General features: G+C 24.8%; 1 protein-coding gene across 1 annotated transcript in view; it reads left to right on the forward strand.

Moving 5' to 3' along the window:
- Window positions 1–20,564, forward strand: part of LOC129606290 (patched domain-containing protein 3) — an 84,569-nt gene extending 64,005 nt beyond the window's left edge. Inside the window, exons 4-9 of the mRNA XM_055516528.1 lie at window positions 1,961–2,175; window positions 2,320–2,501; window positions 2,653–2,996; window positions 7,286–7,624; window positions 17,541–17,854; window positions 17,926–20,564. Of these exons, the coding sequence (XP_055372503.1) occupies window positions 1,961–2,175; window positions 2,320–2,501; window positions 2,653–2,996; window positions 7,286–7,624; window positions 17,541–17,854; window positions 17,926–19,800 (3,269 nt within the window). The 3' untranslated portion in view covers window positions 19,801–20,564. The remainder of the gene's footprint in view (window positions 1–1,960; window positions 2,176–2,319; window positions 2,502–2,652; window positions 2,997–7,285; window positions 7,625–17,540; window positions 17,855–17,925) is intronic.
- Window positions 20,565–23,560: the final 2,996 nt, after the last annotated feature.

Consider the following 23,560-nt stretch of genomic DNA (forward strand, 5'->3'; position numbering starts at 1 on the left):
ACGCCACATTCAGTCATCAATGTGTAAATCAATTATATAATAAATTATTGGTACTATGCGATAATTTATTTTCGAATTGCACTTAACAATGAGTGAGTTTATGTACTTTGAAAGTTTTTTTTTTGATTATATCATATTTAATGGGTTGGTTATTTCTTTTTCTTTTCATCTATAGGCAAAGTCAACATTTTAGGTTTTATTTGGGGAGAAAAAAATTATTGATAAATATGAAGCGTGTGTTTAAACAGTAAATGTGTATAAAAGAAAAATAAGTAACAGGAAAAGAAAAACAAAAAAAGATTTAAAATCGAGCAAAGAAACTTTTAAGTAAAGAAAAACAAAAATTAGGGCAAATATCGATTATGCAACATAGTTAATTATTAAGACTTTAGATTAATTTTACAAATAAGTTGAAATTATAATTTTATTTTCTATACAATAAATGAATTGTCTGAAACAAGATTAAAGGAGTAGTAAAAGCTCACAGTAGTTTCTATTTTGGACGGTAAGCTGTAAAAGATTTTAGTTTAGTTTGCAGAAATTAATACTTAAATCGTGTATTTAAATCGTGTTTGTCGAAAAAAAATGTTTCCAGCTCTAATCCTTCACAAGCTGTCTCTCAAAGTTGGCAAAATTTTCAGTTCATAATTTCTACGAAGTTGAAAAGCTAATGGTGTACATCTTGTCATCAAAACGTGTAATAATTATTTATCTCAAATCAACTAATTAGCCGTCGAACTCGATTATTATATTAACGCTTCTTTTTATTTTCCATACACCTAAAAGTATGCAAATATTACTATATTATATGAGAGTCTCAGAAGTAGAGTGGGGTAAGCCACAAATAAAAAAAAAATTTTTTTTTTGCTGCAATCGGTTATGTACATCTTCTAAAATCAGTAATATTAGTTTCCAGTTTCGAAATAGCTTTTTTCCTATTTATTTTTCACAAAAGTACTTTTGCTTTTGCAAGAATTTTCTGATTTTGTAAAAATTTTTTGATTTTTCAAAAGCAAAGTGGCATAACCCACATTACGCCATTCTGTTTCTGAGCCCCTCATGTAATTTTCGTGTTTTCACTTGTTCGAAGTAAATGTAATTTACAAGCTATTGTGGGAGTAGTTATGAGAAAATTATAAATGGAAGATTTTTTTTTGAATAAAAACTTTATTACCTTTTTCAATTATTAAAACTATTTATAAGGATTAATAAATCTTTTCAATCAAACCTCCATGTACTATAGGTGTGAAATCGCATTTAGTAAGAATGTCTCCCAACTCCCAACAGTGATTATACAATTCTTTTGTATTTATAGTAACCTTTTTGAAAATACTTATTTGGTTCACATTACGGGTGCCGGTAGATTTCAGACTTGTAGATTTGTAAAACCGCTCTTGTTTATGGTGTAAATGTGAATATTATACGCAACTTGGCAAACGTCTGTTCGAAATGAGCAGAAATAAAGTAAACAATATTAGTCAATAGTAGACAATAAGGTGCACTGCGACCACACATATCTTGTATGCGCTTGACGTATAACTGAATAGAATATAAATTGTGTTCTATAATATCAGAAGTTCATATGATAAAATAAAGATTTTCTATTTGAATGTGTAACTGGATTGGTACAACGCAATTGAATTGTCTAGAAAGTGGTATTTCTTTGGTTTCATTCTAGTTCTACTTTCTAACTAGAAAGTATATGATCTTTAATATTGTATTCTCAAATCAACAGCCTAGCTTTAAATTTAATTAAAATTTAAATTAAAATTTTGAAAAATTATAGTTTTGCAAAATCGTGTTTGGTTTTCTTTCAAATATTTAAACGTATTAAGTGTATATACGGATGCGAGTTTAAAATTGTACTGTGTGAAAGCCACCATAATAAATAAAAAGTGTTATAAAAATTTTGTACTTTAACATTCAAAATTTGTTTTTTTTTCCTTTCATTATTTAACAGGTCGTTTTGGTCGTGTTATTATTGTAACGCAAGATGGTGATGAAAATATGCTACGACGTGAAGTATTCCAAGATTTGAGAAAATTAGATGATTTAATACAAAATTCAACGGTAAAATATGATGGTGAAACTTTTACATATAAAGAGGCATGTGCCCGCTGGGAGAATGAATGTTTCTCAAATGATATATTAAATTTGGATTATATTATGGATGATGTAAGTTTGATGGCTATATCAAATATAATTATTATGAATGAAAAACTTATATACCATTTTTTTATTTTATTTCCTGATTTAAAAATTTCTGCATTTCTTAAAGGCTTATTTATATTTTTTTTTTTTTTGTTTGAACTCCTACAGATTGAGTCTGGTGAATTGAATTTAACATTTCCAGTGATGTTTAATCCAGTTACATGGGATGCTCATGCATTTCCAGTTTATTTTGGTGGAACAAAAGTATCCGAAGATAATACAATAATAAGCGTACCAGCGATTCAATTAATTTACTTTGTTACAGCTGACACCAAAAGACAAGATGAAAGGTGAATATAAAAAAAAATTGACATTTCATTATTAATTTTTTTTTAAATTAACATTTAAGAAAAAAAAATTTTATTTTTAATTTTACTGAAGTGTTTTTTTCTTGTTTTCAATAAATTTCTTTTTAACTTTTTTTTTGTACCGCTATAACAGAGGTGCTGCATGGGAGGAGCATTTCTTAGATATAATGGGTAAAGCAGAAAAAAATGGATATTTCAAGCATATATCGGTAGCATATTTCTCGTCAAAAACATTAGATCATGAATTAGAGAAAAATACAAAAACAGTTGTGCCATATTTTAGTTCAACATTTATTTTAATGGCTTTATTTAGTGTAATAACATGTATGATGGGTGATGCTGTACGTTCAAAACCATGGCTGGGTTTAATGGGTAATATATCAGCAGTAATGGCAACAATGGCAGCATTTGGTTTTGCTATGTATTTGGGTGTTGAATTCATTGGTATTAATTTGGCAGCACCATTTTTAATGATTGGTAAGTATTGTATATATAGAAAAGAAATTAAAAATTTTTTTGCTTTTTTCGGATTATGTGAAGTATGTTCATTTAATATGAACGCTTTTTATTATAAAATTTATTAAAAAAAAAAGTGGTGTACTTTAATGAGAAATTAATTTTATCTATTTGAAAGTTGTTAACAAATTTTTTTTACAATTTTGTTAACTAAAAGGTTTTTTTAGAAGATTTTTTTCTGTACACATTAGATGAATTTCATTTTTAATTGGTTTCATTGAATTAAATTGAGAATTTAATTGAGCTGTAATTAAATTTCTTCAGTTTTTTTTACCATAATTTCGGATATTGTGGTATACATATATTCCATATTTCTATTTATAGAAAATAAGTTATTAATATTTTTTTAAACTGGCAAAGTTTATCGATCTTTTAATTATATCTTTATTTAATTATATAAATATTTATATCTTCCGTCGAAATCAATTCCTTGATAACTTAATTTTAATGACTTATTTAAGTGTACAACTTGTCTGCGTATATTAAAATTGAATTGTCAAATTTTGAAAGATAACTAATCTCACAAAAAAATTTTTTCTACCGCCACCTTTGTTTTTCTTTGATTATGGTTTCATTCCGTTATAACTCTAACACTATTTTTATTCGATGTGCAAATCCATTCGGGCTGATTTTTTTGTATATATATCTATATTTTGCAGTTATCCTTTTTATATCCAGTTCATATCAACATTGTAGAAAGAATGACAATAAGAACATTATGATGGATGTATTACTATATTGAATAAAAATCAATCATTCCTATATTTCGCGCCAGATGGTTAATCAAAATTTTTTTCAATAAAATTGTCAAAAATGTTTTTATAAGCGAAAATCTTTGTATGAAACAGTAACAAAACTATATAAAAATTATTTTTGTACTTATGAAAGTTTTACTTTATTAAGCGTTACACACAATATGAAGACTTAAAAAAATCAAATGTGTGCAAAATATGCGATGCGTATAAAGGAATTTTGCTTGCATGCGTCTTGGCAAATAAGCGTATTCGAATGTGTATGTCATTGAACAAATTGTGTGTTTCAATTGCGGAATTAATCATTATTTCAAGCGTATATTTCTTAAAATGGTTTCTTATTTTTATACTTTTTTCTAAAACAAATTAGAATTTCCATATCAATACATTGATGTCCAACAAAATCAATTCAATACGTGTAAACGCTAAAAGAGGATAATATATGTAAGTGTTTTGAAATTTAAATTTGAATTATTGCCATAGTGAAATGCGTTTGTTTATAAAAACTATTGATTAGCGGCGGGAAATTAAAATAAATTATATTTGAAAACTTGCTATTTTAAGCCGTTTTATTACCGTTGTCGTCCAAAATTCATATAAATTATATTTAATTATTTTTAATTTTTTAAAAAAACTTTTTATACGCTTAACTAAATTTAATGTAATTTTTTATTTTCATTTTAAAAATAATATTTTTCTTATATAAGATAAAATTCTTCTCTATGTAAGAAAAGAATAATTTATGCTACCTATTTAAAAATTTATTTTCCAATTTTATTGTTAATTATTCTAGTCAATAAATCAATTTATTATAGCCAAAAAGAAAAAAGTAATTTTTATAAGAAAATTTTTAAATTATTTGTTTTTTACGTAAATAATTTTGTAAAAATTCATACATCAAATGAAAAGCGGCATTTTTTAATAGGAAAGATTTAATGAATAATATTTTATTTTATACTATGACACACAAAAAAATTTTCATATTTAATTTTTTAAATAAAACTTAACCCATCGTACCCTTGAACTTAAAATATTGTTTGAAAAAGGTGTTAAATTATTAAAATATTTTAAAAAAGAGTGTGTTTTGTAAAATTATAAGAAAAAAAAGAATGACATCAAATTGAAGTTGAGTTCAAAATCACAGTATGATTATTTTTTTATGATTAAAATATTTATGTGGCAAAATATATAAATATGTAATATATATATATATATATATGTACTAAAAAGTATAAAATAGAAACTTGAATTATACAGGTGATTAGAATAATATATCAGGTGTCACTCAATAAAGCAATATGTATTCAACAATATTTTATGAATGATTTCATATCAAGTTCAATGTTATGAAGTAAGTTTGTTTGTTTGTTTGTACATATTGTATACAAGTATGTACAATATTAGATCTATTGAATAATTATGCAAATTAAGAACATTGACGATGTTTAAAAGGAAAATAAAGTCAAAGCTTCCGATTATTGTAACAATAAAATTTAATATTAATAATTATTTTATTTTATTTTAAATAATATTATTAAGATTTTACGATAAATTACAACATTTGAATTATTTAATATATATTACTTGTTCTATATTTAAGTACATTTTAACAATTTACTCTCTGTAAATGTGTACTAAAATAATTGTATACTGTTATTGTGTACTAAAATAAATCGTAAATAAATACAATTGCTTCAGATCAGTTTCCGAGCTGGTCTTTCTAAAAAATTTATATGTTCATTGTTTTAATGAGAAGAATTTAAATATTAAATTTCAATGAAATCAGTTGATTATTTCTCTTTATATACGCAAAAATGTATATTTGGCCCGTAGTAAACGTCCAGTTGCTGACGCCTGATTTCTTCCAAAAGTTAAGAGGTTTAGCGGACAGTCGAGCGAAGCTTATATATGAAATTTCAAGTAAATCTGTTGAATATATAATGATTAAAAATGTAAAACAGTCCCGGTAAAAAGTGCGATTCCCGAGGCCTGATGTATCCCAAAAGTTGATCAATCCGTGCCATAGTCGAAATAAACTTACATATAAAATTTCATCAAAATCAGATCGACAGGTTGCTAAAAAGAGTTTATTTACACTTCCCTCCCAAAATTTATAGGACAGACATTAATTTTTGTAAATTTTCTTGAAAAAAAAACAAACTGATTTAGTTCATAATTGCTGCGTATCATGCAATAATTCCAAATTATTTTAAGAAACAGTTGTTATAAAAGTTGCTTCTTATTAACAGACACTTTTTAATACAAAAAATTAAAGATAGTTATGCATAAATCGCATGGGTATAAGTTTTTTTTCTTTCCTCACTATTAGGAGGAGCATAGGGCTAGTGCGTCATAGAGTTTTTAACTAGGCAGGTAACTACCCTACCGTAGTTTTTTTTTAAATTCATGGTATGGGGATAATACCTGGTCATAATTATTGAATTTAATAGCTATGCATTTGGAACTTGTACCCATTAATGCACTGATACCCATAAAAATATTTTCGTTATAAACGGTTCATAATTAAAATTTTTAATGTTGTGTAAAATTATTTAGCAGTTAAATGAGAAATTAATGAGTTATAAAACTGACAAACTTTAAACGAAATTATTATAAAAGAAATTATTTAAAATATAATTAAAAATATAATTATTTAATTATATATTTCATACATGATTGAATTGCGAGCTAGGTATTGGAGATCGTAAAAATATTTAAACCATTATTACGCAATTATTAAATTACTCAAATTTATTTTTAATTTTTTTATTACAATTTACAAAATAAATAAATTTTAAGCAATCTTAGCAACCTTTTTAAAAATAACTTCATTAATTAAATCGAAAATTCATTTAAAAAAAAAATTTAATGAAAATTTTTAATTGAATTCAAAACATATTTTCAAATAAGTTTATGTTATCCAAAATTAAAGAGAGTTAATGGGACGAAAAACATTTGAGAAGAAAGGAGGATGTGGAAACTGTCTAAATGTATCGACTTGAAAACTAACAACAAATATATGTACATACATACATACATACATAAAAGTTATTGAAAAAAGAATTTCAAAAGTTGCTTTCGATGTTTATTGAGACACTTTCAAATTTTAAAAATAGACCATTATGGACGATCGTATGAGGTGAAAATTATACCTACTAATTTGTGAATTTCCAATCGATATAGAAGTTAATTAAATAGAAAAATGTAGTTGGATATTTTTGTGAATGGTTTACTGTACTAACATCGAATATTGTAATATATCAAAAATTAATAAATTGCCAAGGAAAATCAAATTTTTAGAAACTTTTCTCTTCAATAATTAAATCATTTAAGCCAGTCATTAATTACAGTTTTCAATAAATTGAAAATATGAATTAAATGTTTTACTAAGAATTTTTGAATGAAAAATTTGACAAGTTCTTAACATTAACATTATTAGCATATTTTAAAATTTCCATTAAATTTTTTTATTAAATTTTTTCAAACTTTCTATTATAGGAATTGGAATAGATGATACTTTTGTAATGTTAGCGGCATGGCGTCGTACATCTGTTAAATTAAAAGTACCAGAACGTATGGGTCATATGTTATCGGAAGCAGCTGTATCAATTACAATAACATCAGTAACAGATATGATATCATTTTGGATTGGTATTATAAGTCCATTCCCATCAGTTCGAATATTTTGTACATATTCTGGTTTTGCTGTTTGTTTTACATATGTATGGCATATAACATTTTTTGCTGCATGTATGGCAATATCTGGTTATCGTGAATATCAAAATCGTCATGCGTTATTAGGATTCAAAGTAATGTCAATGAGTCAATCAAAAGCTGGTAAGAATAAAATTTATAGTTTTCGATTTTATTTTATAGGTTCAAAATAAGCGTGTATATAAGTTCAAACTGAAACAATTTTTGCTAAACTTGAACCACTGACATTTTTTTAAAATGTCATAAAATTATTTTTGAAGTTACATACGGCGATTTTTTATAGAGACTAATGTAATTTTAGTTCTTTTAACGAAAATATATTATGACCCAATTATTGTATTTGTTTGCGCGAAATTTCAGTATCTTTGTATTGTACGGCAGCAACTAAAAGTGTCGTTCGATATTGTCAAATTTTAATAGCGTTCTGGCACTAAATTTTATTATCGTTAATTTCGATTCATTACCCGCTTAACATGTCTATAACTCACTCCAATATTTCTCAGCATTACAAATTCTACGGCAACTTTTTAATTTATACCCTTCGAAGAAAGTTCGTACAGATAGAGTGGATTGCGGAAGTCTTCTGGCATAAATTTTCGCAATTTATTTACGTATGTGATTCGTATGACTTACAGGAGTTTTTTTATTAATCTGTTTTTATCGTAATTATTACGATAAAAAAAACAAGATATTTTTAATCACCTGGCTATTTTAATTGAAAGATTATTTAATAGTAAGAAATGGTATTTTATGAAAATGTTAATTAAAATATTTAAAAATTTAAAAGTTGATTTGGTTTTCCTTTTTTACTTTGAACCTTCAAAGCTCTATTCCAATGAAAAAATGAGTTTATAAGTTTATTTACACTTTAAATCTCAATACATTTGTTTGAAGTTATACATACATACATATGTACAGACATATGTAAATTTCAAATTTAATTTTAAAATGTTGTAATAAAATTATGAAAAAAATTAATGAGCGCGTATAAAACAATTAAGTTTTTATTTTTTTAACAGAAATATTTTATTACAATTATAATGATGATGACAATCACATGCCATGCCATGGCTCTTTACAAATTCATGTGTACGTATGTATGTTGGGCTTATTTATACGTCATTATGCCATCTTTTACTCAAATTGAAAAGTTTGTAATTGTTTCTTGTGAATATGATTTCATATTTAAGTATGAATATACAAAATAACAAAACGTTTAAAGTAAAAAAAATGTACATACATACAAAATGAAATCACTGGAATTTTCTACAAAATAATATTCCATATATTTCCCTAACTCTATGAGCACAACAATAAACCAAAAGTTTATTTGCACTTGAGAAATAATGAACATATAATAAACACAATGTGGGTAATAATATATTATGTCAAAATAGTTCAAAAGCGCAAAACATATTTATACACACTTACATATGTTTATACATGTGCATAATATTATGATTGTGTTCATTTATTACAATTCTTTTATATATTTCACTAGAAAATATTATTATATGATGATGAATAAATTTACCTATTATAATTTACGTTAACCCCTAAGATATTCCTATAGGGTAGTAGAATTTTATAATATGTTAAAATACTGTTATAATATTGCAGATACATAAATTATAATAGATATGAAATTTAAAATTTATTTTTTTTAATTTTGTACATAATATTGCACATTTATATATGTATACATATTATAATATAAATGACAAACCTCTGATCTGAGTCATGTATTTATCCCCACCATTTATTAATGAAATTGCATATGACGTGTAGAGTTTAGAAAATATTATAAATAGAAATTTTATTAAATTTTATGATTGACCGAGTACATTAAAGGGCGACTATACTAATGGCGCTTAAAAATCCTTTTTCAGAAATAAAGTGCCAAAATAAATGTAGGGAATATAAATTAATCAAAATCTAATAATAATTTGGGCTGGTTTCGGTAGTAGCACCTTAAATGAGGACTCTTTTTCATTAGAGTGCCTACTTAGGGTGTAAATTATGAAAATATTATGAATCAAAATATGTTAGTTTAATATTAGTAATTTAATCAATGAAAATGTGAAAACTATTTGGAAAACTGTTTTAAATTGACAATTTTTCTCCGTATTCAATCTTTTGACAATCAATTTCCGTAGGAATTCGGTTATATAAAGAAAATTAAATTACTTTCCCACTTGCCCGATTTTTCAAAAGAGGGTAGAAAAAAATAAGACTATCGTAAATTTGCGGGAAATATCATCTGCTTATGTCATATTCCTTACTAAGAATTCGTTTTCTTAAAACGCCAAAAGTAAGAAATTGTATTTCTTGCAGATTGCGATTGTCGTCCTAAATTCGACAATTGAATATCAAGTTTTACACTTTAAATATTTGAGCATACACGGTCTATCACATAAGATTATTTTGTTTTAAAATTATTTTGCTTTTATTTATTTTTTATAAATATATTTAAGCAGAGGTGCAAATTTTTTTTTTTACCCTATTTTCAAATTATTAAATAATCGCTTATTCACATTACGTATAAATTTTTCTATTGTATGAACTTTATAATATCATGTAGGTTTGTTCAAATATACAACAACAAGTAAATTAATATTTTTTGTTATTTAAAATATTACAAAATATTTTAAATTTATTACAGCAACTATTCTTAATAGTTAATTCGTCATTAGTGGTATATAATACTATGAAAAAAGAAATTTAGAGAAAAAGTAAAAAATTTACCAGATTCTGACCTGTATATGTGTGATTGTGCACTATTATATGTAGTTGTGTCAAGGAAACGCTGACTTGTTTCAAAGAATTTCATTAAAACCATTTTTAATTTATAATTTTTTCTATACAATTAATTAAAAATAAATATAATAGAAATATTTTTAGTATTTTTAAAGGGTTTAATCAAATTTTTGGACAATATCAAGATAGAAACTGATAGAAACGATTTTTCAATACTGCTAAATGACTTATTTTACTTGCCTCCTATTTTACATATTATTGAATTTTCGTGAAAATACAATACAATTTCATTCGGATATCTTCTAAAAATATGTGTGTTTTAAGAGCTGTTTGAGAAATTTCCATGTTTCAATGCTACTTCTCCTATATACGTATGTAATTTAAATGTTTGTATTGCCATAAGTGTGGTCTTGTCAACTCAATCATATCAAATTAAGCTTTAACTCCAAGTATTTAGCTGACAACTGCGAAACTATCAGCATTCTACTGCATTCAATGCCAATAAAATTCATCAAAGTTTTATGAAGATTGTTATTTATTTTAGGCATTTTTATTATTAAATTTTATTATTTGAGGCGAAATAAACGAAATGAATGGGTATAATAAGTTTATTCCAAAAATTCTGTTTTATTTTTAATTCCATTTCCATAAATTTTTACATTAGGTCCCGAAATACCATTTTGTATTTTTGCAATCCCTTTAGGGGAAAAAAACGTTAAAGTTCAATTAAACATATGTTTAGATTTTGCTACAATAACCCATTGATTAGGTCATAGGTTATATGCGAAAACACATTTATAAATGGCATTAATTCAGATTATAAAATAATTTGTACAGTTCTTGCCCTTTAAATTTTTTTAAATTTTAAATTTTTTTTTATAAATCTAAAAAATTCTTTATTATTCTACTGTTTTAAAATCCAATATTATAAAGAAAAGAAATTTAAATTTTAATGTGATTTTTACAAGAATTTATGAGTTCTATTTAAGTACATAATTTACAAAATTTATTATAGAACAACAAAAATTTATGTATTAATCCCACACGATGATCATAATATAGACTGCCTTAAATTGAATTTTCAAAGAATCTCTCATACTTTTAATTTTGTATACAATTGTTTGTAATAAAACAAAAAAAAAAACCAAGTAAAAGCAAAACAAATTAAATTCACTTTAAATATTTTAATGTGCTAAAAGACGATCAAAAAAACAATCATTTCAATTTTTATATTCTAAATAGCCTTGACGTTCAAAATTGATAGTGAATTTTCACTTTTAATTTAATTAAAACCTTTTTTTTTCAAAAAAAAAAAATTTTGTGCTTTTTCAGTTCAGTGTTTTTTTTGTTTTCGCTCTTCACTCTCTTTAAATTATTTTTTAAGTTAATATCTCATGTAATTTTTAAACTCTTCCCACCATCGCGTTTTATAGTAGCGAGTACATAGCAAGAAAAGATTGCGGAAATTATCTTTAATTTTCCGTGAAAAATCTTTTTCTCTTTAATTTTTTTTTTCTTCTTAATTTCGTTTTTAGTATTTATTTCCTTAAATAATGACTTATTGTTGCAGATATTTATTTTTTGGTAAGATTTCAACAGATTTTTAAGTAATCATACATAATAGGATCAAAGTGTACAAGAGACAATTAAATTTTCTTATAGTAGTCTAAAGAAATTTGAAAAAATAAAAAAATTGAGAAATATTAAAGTGTTACAGTTATTAATATTTTAATTGTACAATTTTTTGATTTAAATATATAGTTGAAAACCTAATTAATTTCTAATTTATTTAATTTTCTGAACACTTTATTTGAGATTTTGAATTTGAGTATTGTAAGGTTCCGGAATTTACGCAACAAAGCAATTATTTAAAGTGTTCCACTGCGCTTTTAGTATTTCTCAATTTATCATCAATTTATCTCATTCGAAGGTAATGTTCTTTTTTCTCTAGTACTCTCTTTTAAAGTAATTTCACTTACGAAGAAAATATTCAATCCAAATTTACACATTGTTATCGCATCCGTATATTGACTTGGTAACAAAAAAATTTTTTACCAAAACACGATTTGAAGAAATCGAAGTAAAGAAATCCCGGTGATAACACAAGTTATAAAACAAGTTTTATATATACATATAGGTGATTTGGTGATGATTGATGAATATCATTACGAGTACTAAGGTATTTTTTCACAGAATGTTTTTATTGGACCAAATGATCTAGACACAATTACTATGGCAATAATATTAGAAAAGTCAATTCTTTTGCCTTCCTTAGAAATACTTGAGTTAAATTAAGGCAACTAAGAGAGTTAATATGTTACTAAACGTAAAGTGTTTGCCACAAGAGTGTAATCTAATGTCAAAATAATTATTGACATCAAAGTGTGGGTGTGTATAGATACTCGTGTAGTATATTTTCAACAAACCAAGTTGCGATGACACTGTGACATTAGTAACAATTGATAATATTTTAGTGATAATAGGTAATGGTGAAAATTTTTATTTTATACGTCAATAAGCTAAAGAATAATTATGTATATTTTGGTAATTCAAAATGGAGGAAAAATTTCTTGGAAAAAAAACAGGTATATACTAAAACATTTTTGATAGTATAACTGAATGGCCTTTTATAGGTAGGTTTTATAAATGAATTGCCCAAAACCTAATTTTTTAACTAAACGTTTCATTGAAACAATATTATTAATTTACAGTGAAAAATTCATAAAACAATAACAAATGTAATTTAATTTGATTAAAATTTTTTCTTTTTCATTTGTGCCAGTACTTATGTAGGTATGTGTTTTTCCAACATTCCTTAAAATAAAATTTACTCCTATCATATTTTTCAGTATCGCATACATATCACTTCTATGAAAGCAAAATATAATATACAAGTAAACTGAAAGCAGCAAAAAAAAAACAAAAAACAAATTCTGTACGTCTGTTGTTCAGGAAATATCCAATTGTGGATTTGATTAAAAATCACCCAAAACGTCTCTTAATGTAGTAGTGTTTCTGTGCTATGTGTTATCACTCTTTCACATATAATAATAAATTTTATTTAAAAGAATTTTTTGTTCATTTACTTTCTAGAAACCCATAGGTAGGTACTTCTCTACATATGTATGCTTACACTAATATTATTTATAAAATTTTCACTGTAAATACACTGTATGTCCACACTAAATATTATAAGAATGGATTAAATAACTAAGCGGCGTTTAATCCATTGGCATTTTGTTTTCATTTATAATAAATTAACAAAAAAAAAAAAATACCTTCTCATTCGGATTTTCTTTTTTTTTTTTTTAAATTCTTGTACAAACAAAAAGTGATCATATTGAAGACAAGATGGGAAGTATTGCTTTCGTATTTTAAATAAATTATTTACTTTATTATCATGAAATTTTGACAGATTGCGCTTTAAAGTTGTCAGAATCACACTAACCTTATTATCTAAATATTATTGATTAAATGGTGTGGATCTGCACAGAGCTTCTTCGACCTATGAATAAAAGTAATAACCTAATTTAGATAACTGTTAGTCATTACTGTCAATCAGTTGAAAATTAGTTAAAACAAGTCTCTCAAAAATCTCTTAAATTTTTCGATGCTCAGAAGCTGAAATAAAATTTTTATATAGGTTGACACTCCGTCCATTGATTATTTTAGAAAAATTATTCATTTTTTTAATCAACTCATAATCGGTAAAATTGAAATTAGAAAACCTTTTTAATTTTACAAAGAAGACTAATAAATTTTCATATTTTTCTTCTTTTTTTGTGACCAAGTTTTGTTTCCGATTTCATTCACAAAGAGACTTATAATGTCATTTAGTAGTATCTAATTTTTTTAACACTTAAATTTTTCGAATACTATGAAAAATAATTAATGAAAATTAAATTCGAAAATCTAGACAATTAGACCAGTTGATATTCATGGGTATATTTTTGATTTTCGATTGACAAACTTCATATATTGAAGTTGCAATTTTACTTAACAAAAAATATGATGTTTTCGATTATATGAGGTTCAATCAGTAGGCTTCATTTTTTATTATTTTAATACATTTTTTTAAAATAATAAATTTTCACTATGTATGAAGATAGGTCTTATAATATTTATAAAGTTTGTATGCTTATTTGTAAATATATATTTATGTAAATTGGTATGATCATGTCCAAAATCGCAATAGGGTTACATAAATTTCTAAAATATTTTTGTATGAATGAAAGTGAAAAAATATTGTTGTGAATGACGTACATACGTTTAGATTATAGAAGTCAACTCAATTATATTGAAATAAATTTATGATTCGTTCAAAATTTATTTTTCAATTTAATCCTACACTTACGAGTATAAGAAAATTATTTTTATTATTATTATTATTAAAAAGTTTCTAGAATAAACTCTTTAAGTTTAGAGTCTTTATATGGAATGAATAATAGAATTTTCTTATGCATCTATTTTTAAAAATTTAAAAGATGCGAAAAAAAATAAAATTAAATTGTAATAGCACATAAAAATTTATTAATTAGATAAATATTTTGTTTATATAAGATTAAAATATTGCACTTTTTAATTACGATTTTATGATTGAAATTGTGGTTGTTCCGGCACTTAAAGAACCACTTCCGCTTGTATCCAATATTATTTCAAGCGATTATTCAAACTAATTTTATTATCAATGGAAAATAGTTCAGTTGATCAACAGGAATCTACAAGCAAAATTAATCATCCAACAATTTTAGATTATCTGGTTGTTTGTTGAAAATTTTTGGAGTTATAGCCGATCTAATGCAATTTGATAAAACGTAAATGGTTGTTGCTAATGCTTGTAACTGTGTAAGAAGATTTTAATCTCAATTAGCGATTTATTAATAAAGTAGGAACCCACCTAAATTAATTTTCCTTAAATTTGTTTGAAAAAATATGCAACAACCACGAGTACGTACAGGCTGCTTCTACGCAAAGCGGTAGTTTAGCAGGCCAATCAAAGATGGGCGAACTGAGAGACATTGGATCATTGTATCCGCCGGAGAGACATTGGATCTATGATAGGGGTCAAAACGGGTCATTGTCTTATTGACGAACAAGCCAGAAGGATGGGCCGGCCTGAGAACGATCTCTGTAGGAGTTGCCGTAACGAGGAGGATACGGTGGTTCACCTCATTCGCACATGTCCGGCTTTGCCTGGGAGCAGGCGGAGATTCCTTAAGTCATTTTTATTTTTCCTACCCTATGATATTTCAAAATTTCGGTATATTTAACATTATACAACCTTATTTAAGTGAGAACACTTTGAATATGTACGCGAAGAAAGATTTTTAATATTAGCTGAATTAATAACTTTGAGTTTGTTGATCTGACCTCTAGAAAATACCTCCATAGTTCAAAAGGAAAAATTTATTGAGAAATTGGAACATCTCATAATAAACGCATATTTAAAATAAAATTTAGTGGTATATTAAAAACACAAATAAAACTCAACGGTGTTATTTGATAAAATTTTTTGGGAAGCTTTTATTATAAGAGGTTAAAGTATAGGTGATATTTTTAATGAGTTTATTATTCGTGTACGTACACCATTGCTATTGTTATTTTGCACATTCATATACCTAAATGTAGATACAATTTATATTTTGTATATAATAAAAAAATTAAATAATCCGATTCAATATATTTTAAACAATTTCAATTAAATTAAGTTTAAAAATAAACGCAAAAAAAAGTATATAAACAAAAATGAAATTTGAAAAAAAAAAAAGAATTATTTGAAATTTGTACTGTTATTAGAGTTGCCGTTCTAAAAATCAGGAATAATTTTTAACGTCAATTCATATGACATGATTTCATTAATTATGAACTTGATTTGATTTTACTACCATATTTGAATTTTAAAAGGATCTATTCTAATAGTAATGAATTTATTTTTAATAAAGTTGGGTCAAACCAATGGATTGTAAATTAGCACTTTTCCCTTCGACAATTGAAAATACTGTTTTTAAAAACAATCTGACTTCCTTTCATTCATCTACCAAAATATTGCATTTGCATTTATGCAAAAAATTGCATACATTTAGGATGAGACAAGAAAAAAAAATGAAAGAGGCGTTAACAAAATGTTCAAATTTAAGATTTAGCTCCGTAAGTCAAGAAAAATAATTATATTTTTTAGTGGTAGTGCAGCATAATGGCGTTAACCTCCTGCATTTAAAAAATTTGGAACAGCTTGTAGTTTTGGAAATATAAGGTGCCAACAATTCAAATTTTACAAATTTCGAGTAGGGATAACTTGAAAGTGGGTAGAAGTATTCATTTTCATTTATTCATTTAGGAAAAGAGTATTCATTTAACGAAATTAATTAATTATTAGTGTCTTAAACCTGCTAGGATTTGTATCTAAAAGATGGTGTAGGAATAGAAGAAAACCGATATAAAAAATTTGAAAAAAAGGTTAAAGTTTGACAGCCATTTTACTCTTCTTGAAGCTCAACTATATTAGGCCACGGTAGAAGAAGCCAGCCACTACTTTTCTGGCTTTTTTGGAGGGGTTATAACTTTTATATGGAGGGCATAGGTAAAAATTGTCTTCTACCGAAATAAGTTTCTAGTAAAAATCCATGTACAAAAAACTTCTCCTTTCTATCTTCAAGGGTGTAGAACTTTGTAAACATGTCCACGGACGAAAGGAAGGATGCACGGAGTGAAACTAATAAGCACTTTTTAAAATTTTTTTGGAAAAGTGCTAAAATGCAACATGAGATACTCCAGCAAAATTTTACATATTTATTCCACATCGTGCGTTGCTTTTTTCATTAATTAAATATATTTCAACTTTCTGTTGCAAAGCAGTAGAAACGCATAAATCCTTAAATCAAAAGCATATTAAAACTTATGTTTCCACAACTTGTAAGTTCTCCTATTTCAATGTTATCTTCAGAAATTTAAAAATTATTTTTGACCTTTTCTAATAATAAAAATTAGAATTTTGTTAAAATTAACATGACCCACATATTTGTTGCTAACAATTTTCATGTACATAATATACAGTGTACTTATATGAATGTATTGAAATATGTCATGTAAATTTTGCTTAAGATTTGTTTAATTGAATTTTCAATTGATTCTAAACTATATGTAACATGATATAGACTAATATAATTAGATGTAAAATAGTTTCAATTTTTATTAAACAAATTTGGAACATAAGACTGTTGAACTTCAAACAATGTTAAATACCAAAAAAAAAATTAATATAAAAATTTTAATTTAATTTCAGCAAAAAGAAATTTCTTATACAAAGCCTTATTTTCCGGTGGTATCAATCGTGATGATCCAGATAATCCACTTGATAATAAAGAACATATGTTAATGGCATTCTTTAAGAATCAAGTGTCTAAAGTCATCAATAATAATTGGATGAAATTTTTAATTTTATTAATATTTGGTGGTTATTTAGCTGGAGCTTGTTACGGAATAACAAATATTAAAGAAGGTTTAGAAAGGAGAAAATTATCTAGAGAAGATTCATATTCTGTTGAATTTTTTGATCGTGAAGATGATTATTACAGAGAATTTCCGTATAGGATTCAGGTACCTAAACTAAATCAAATTTTGTTTTAATTTAATAAAAATTTATTTAATTTATAATCTTAATATTTTAGGTTATAATAACAGGTGATTTGAATTATTCCGATCCAAATACACAAAGAGAAATTGAAGAGTTTACACAAAAACTTGAAAATACTTCATATGTTACTTCACCTTTATATACTGAATCATGGTTAAGATCATTTTTGTCATATGTCGAACGTAATAACGATTACTTAAATGTTTCAATTGATACAGAAGAATCCTTTATTGATGCTTTAAAAGAAATTTGGTTGTTCCCGGCAAATCCATTCTCATTAGATGTTAATTTTACTGATGATGGTACAAAAATTCGTGCATCAAGATTTTTAATACAAGCTGTCAATATAAGTGATACAAATCATGAAAAAGAAATGGTTAAAGATTTAAGAGCATTATGCAGTAAATCACATTTGAATGTATCAGTTTTTCATCCATATTTTGTATTTTTCGATCAATTTGAATTGGTACGTCCAACATCGATACAAGCAATGGTTGTCGGTGCTTTAATTATGATGTTTATTTCATTTATATTCATACCAAATTTCTTGTGTTCTTTATGGGTTGCATTCAGTATAATTTCTATAGAATTAGGTGTTGCTGGATATATGGCATTGTGGGATGTCAATTTGGATTCAATTTCAATGATAAACTTAATTATGTGCATTGGATTTTCAGTTGATTTTACAGCACATATATGTTATTGTTATATGTCATCGAAGAAGAAGACACCAAAAGCTCGTGTTCGGGAAGCTTTATACTCATTAGGATTACCTATAGTTCAAGGATCTATGAGTACAATATTAGGTGTTACAGCATTATTAATTGCCCAAAGTTACATATTTTTAGTATTTTTCAAAATGGTATTCTTGGTTATTTTCTTTGGTGCAATGCATGGTCTTTTCTTACTTCCTGTACTTTTATCATTGTTCGGTCCTGCCTCTTGTAGCAGTCCAAGTATTGATGATGACGATTCCGATAATGAAAGAGATGATGAAATAAAAAAAATCGGTGGCTTGAAACTACCAACAATGGAAAATAAATTTTCTCATCCGTATTACATGTCACAAACGCCATTCACTTTAACAGGACCATATGGTCAAAAAGGATTTTTGGGACCATATAAAGCTTATGGTGATGACAAAGATTTGGGTATCGGTACATCTGGTGAAGATTCAAGTGAAAGTAGTAGCAGTAAATCACAACGCCGTCAAGCCATTGAAGATGAAAATACACGCCGACGCTATGAAGAAGGATGGCGTAGATCATCATTTCAAAATATAAATTCAATGACACAGTTCCAACCAAATTATTTCGGTCAAGATGCTGCTGATAATTTATGGTCCGGTACACCAACAAATCCACCACCACCCTTAAAACGTATTTCAACACCACCACATTTAAAACGAAGTTATTTTGAAGATAATTTTTCAATTGGTGACAGACGTTCATCATATGAATCAAAAGAATCACAATCTCAAGCACAGCAGCATCAACAACAGCAACGGGGCCGGAAAAAGTATCGGAAAAACGATGACAGTTATTTTATTGAAGAAAATCGTAAACGTTATATGAGAAGGAAATCATCAGATGATAGTCATCGTTTGGGATATAATAATCCACAACGGGACGATGATCAAAATTATAATCTAAATCAAAATCATCCAAATAGTTATCAACAAACATATCAATTAAATAAACAGGTATCAGAAAGTTCACCGCAACAATTTAGAATTATCAAACGATATTCACCATCACCTGAGAGGCGTAACAGTTTCATTGGTAATGGTAGTGTTGGTAGAAACAATAATGGTTTGTCATCATATAGAAATCATAATAATGTATTTAGATCATCATCACAAAGTAATTTGTATTATTTAAAGCAAAACAGTAATGCCTTCTATAAATGATTGTTAGTTTAAAATTTTTTAATATATATTATATATAGAGAGAGATTTAGTATATTTTAAAATTTTTAAAAGGATTAATGAACAAAAGGAAAATTGATTTAAGTATATATATACACCTATACATATACATATAAAAATTAATGATTTCCTTTTATGCTTTCATATTTTTGTATTAATGTGAACTCAATGTGAAAATTTTAAAAACTACAACAAAAATCTAAGTAATTGCACATGAAAATTTAGCGAAAAGAGGTTTAGCATGATAAAACAAAGGATTTATATTAGAATTTTTAACTATTTAATCAACAGTCAAGAAAATTATTTAAAATTTTATAAATTTATATTTGGATTTTAAGAATTTTAAAACTGCTTACATTGAAGTATACTTAGTCTGCCGAGTTGACTTTCATTCCTTATGATTTTATTTTTGATTTCTTTAGAAGAATTTTTCTTGGGAAAAGCTGACAAAATTTAATAAAAAAATTATCACATATCTTTTATACTTTTATACATACATATACCCATAAGAATAAAAGAAAGTAAAAAATTATTTCCAACTCTCTTTTTATTAAGGAATCAATAAATTGTAAATATTAAAAATTAAACTTGAAACTCTAATAAAATTTAAAGTATGATTGATTATACAGACGTACATCGTTCATACATTAAGTGATAATTTTCGTCCTCCCACATTATACATATATGTGCTTAAATGTGTATGCTTTTCTTCAAATTTTAAGTCTTAATTTGTAAAAAGTGATAAAAAATTATTCTGCTTTAGCTTATAAAAGGTAAATATTCATCTCATTGAAAACAATGAATTTAATTTTCAATATTTAGCCTTTGAGGAGTCTTTAAAAGTAAAACACATTCAACTATATTGAGTAATAAAAATTTAAACGAAATTTGAATACATATTCAAAACGAATAAAATTTTGAAATAGATTTTTGAACCATCACCTTTCTTTTGTTTTCAAATTTCTAAGTATGTACAAACTAAGTAAATTTTAAGTTTAATTTCATATGTAATGCCTACATGATGTACATATATATATATTACATAAAAACGAGAGTCAATGATATATAAAATAGTACACTTACATATATAAGTATTTTATAAATAAATTTTAGCAATTTATTGATAAATACGTTTATGCAATATGATAATTTCATAAATGGTATTGTTTATTTTTTACATTTTACATTAATTATTACAAAAAAACTAAATCAAAATTAGAAATTAAAATTATGTCAAGCGTACATGTTATCACATTTTAATTTAACATAAAATTCTGCACTGAATTCTTCAATAACAAATTTGAAAAATTAAGGAGTCCGCATTAATTTTGTTATTCAGTAGAGTATTAAAATGTAAAACACACGCTTAAACATAATAATAACAAAACCCTTTAATAATAATTAAAATTAAACATTAAGTAAAAAAATTTAACATGAGAGAATTTATTTTATATGTTTGTAATATGCATAATAGAAAATTGTACACAATTCATCTCATTTAAAATAAATTTATTTCCTTTGTTTTATAATATTTTTCAAAGAGAAAGAGCTTGTATTATATACTTACTTAGATATGGTAACTATTTTCTACATTTAAAATTACGCACATTGAAGATTTTCCAAAAATATTTTATATGGGAGAAAAATTGTCACATATATTTTTTTTTATATAAAATGTATTCTTTTATCAAATGATGAATTGACCATCATTATAAGCCGAAATAGTACTCGTCAGTTTTAATATAGCGTCAAGAATTATTTACTCTATGATTTCACATACACATTCAATACAATGTAAAATTAGGACCATTTACTTTATACTATCATTTTCATTTTCATCATTATAATTAACAATTTCGAACAATGATTAAAATTAGTTCAGTAATATTTTATAAGGTTTTTTGATAAAAAAAAAATTATTAAAAAAAAAAAAGAGAAAAAACATAAAACTAATTTGTAAATAATTTATTAATATTAAATTACTCTTTTTCTAAATACTTATAATTAATAATGTAATTATAAATAATTTCAGCCATTTTAAATTGAATAACTCAAAAAATTTAAAAATTTTGTACTATAAATACACATTGTATTTTTTTTTTTCATAAAATTTATAAGTTAAAATTCATAATAGATATCAAGAAATTGTGCTTGAATCAAAATTCCATTGTATAATAAAATAATATTAATTATTTTAATATGTTAGTATTTTATATTAGACAGACAATAAATTTTTGAAAAATAAGCATATTATTGACAAAAAGCAATGTTATTTTTGTACCTATATATATATTTTTTAGTATCATTTTTGTAATATGCATAATAAGAAGAAATACTAAATTTGTTGATATTATTTTTATAATTATTAGAAAATACATATATATTAAAAAAAAGTCCTATTCATATACATATTTAATATAATAGGTAGGTGCTTTATTAAATTTATAAAAAAAAAATATATTTTTGTATTACAACTTCTTTATTCCATAAATAATATTAAAAAATATGTGTATGTATAAAATTAAAAACAAAAAAAAATTTACCAATTAAGAATAAAATCATTAGAATATTTTAGAATATTTTTAATTGCTAATAATATTTTCTATTAAAAATAAAAAAGAAAAATCATTTGAAATTATTAATTAAGTAATTATACTTGTAATTAATAAAGGATATAGAATGAAAAACTCTTCTTTTTTTTCTAAGTGATGTGTAAAAATTTTTTTATAAAATAGTTTTTTTAAACTAATTTTAAATAAAATTTTTGAATTTAGGATAAATTTTGTTCTAAATAATTACTTTAATATTTAATAATTAAAAAAATTTAAATATTATTTTAATATTTAATATTAAATTTGTTCTGTGAGTAAATTTTGAAATAATAAAATTGAACAGAAATTTGAGAATATTGTCATTCAAATTGAAAATTTAAAAAATCATTTGGAAACGTTACCAACAATATAACAAGATTTGAAGTATGTAAGTAAGGAATACGATATTATTAAAATCTTTATTAATTTTAATTTTTATTTTTACTCAATTAAATTAATTTCACAATTTTTATATTCAATTCCATATACATACATATTTATATGTTACACTTGGAATACAAATTACTGAAGAATTTAACACAACTAACATGAATTATTTTTGATAATTTAGTTCTAAAATTTACTACTAAATTTACATTCCTTTTCATAATTAAATGCATATCAATTTAATTAACTTATATTATTAAAATAATAATTATCAAAAAAGTGTATTCGAAATATAGAAATCTCTTTTCTGCCTATATTGTTCAATTTCATTGTTTTAATTTCCCTACACTGCGTAAATTTTGTATCAAAAAATATCAAATTGAAAATTTTTGCAAGAAACATATTTTTGTTTCTAAACTTATTTAAATTAAAGCTAAAAATACAAACTGTATCTTTATTATCAAAAATATCCTCTAAAATTTCTACCTCTAAAAATGTGATTTTGTTTTATTTACTTCTATTTTGTCTGTCCATTACTTTACATATAAAAATTTTATAAACTCCAAAAAAGTTAAAAAGAAACAAGTTTCGTAGTAAACTTTCCTATCATAAATTCTTCATCGTAATTTTTTGAAACTCCTACTCAGAAATTAATTATTAAGCATAAAAGCTAAAGTTTCTTGTTCATTACATTTCATAATGTAATTCAATCTATTATATCCCTGGATTTAAAAATCTATTAATACACTGAATTAGATTTTTAA

This window comes from Condylostylus longicornis, unplaced genomic scaffold (genome assembly GCF_029603195.1).
Source record: "Condylostylus longicornis isolate FDR11 unplaced genomic scaffold, ASM2960319v2 ptg000018l, whole genome shotgun sequence".
Taxonomy (NCBI): domain Eukaryota; kingdom Metazoa; phylum Arthropoda; class Insecta; order Diptera; family Dolichopodidae; genus Condylostylus; species Condylostylus longicornis.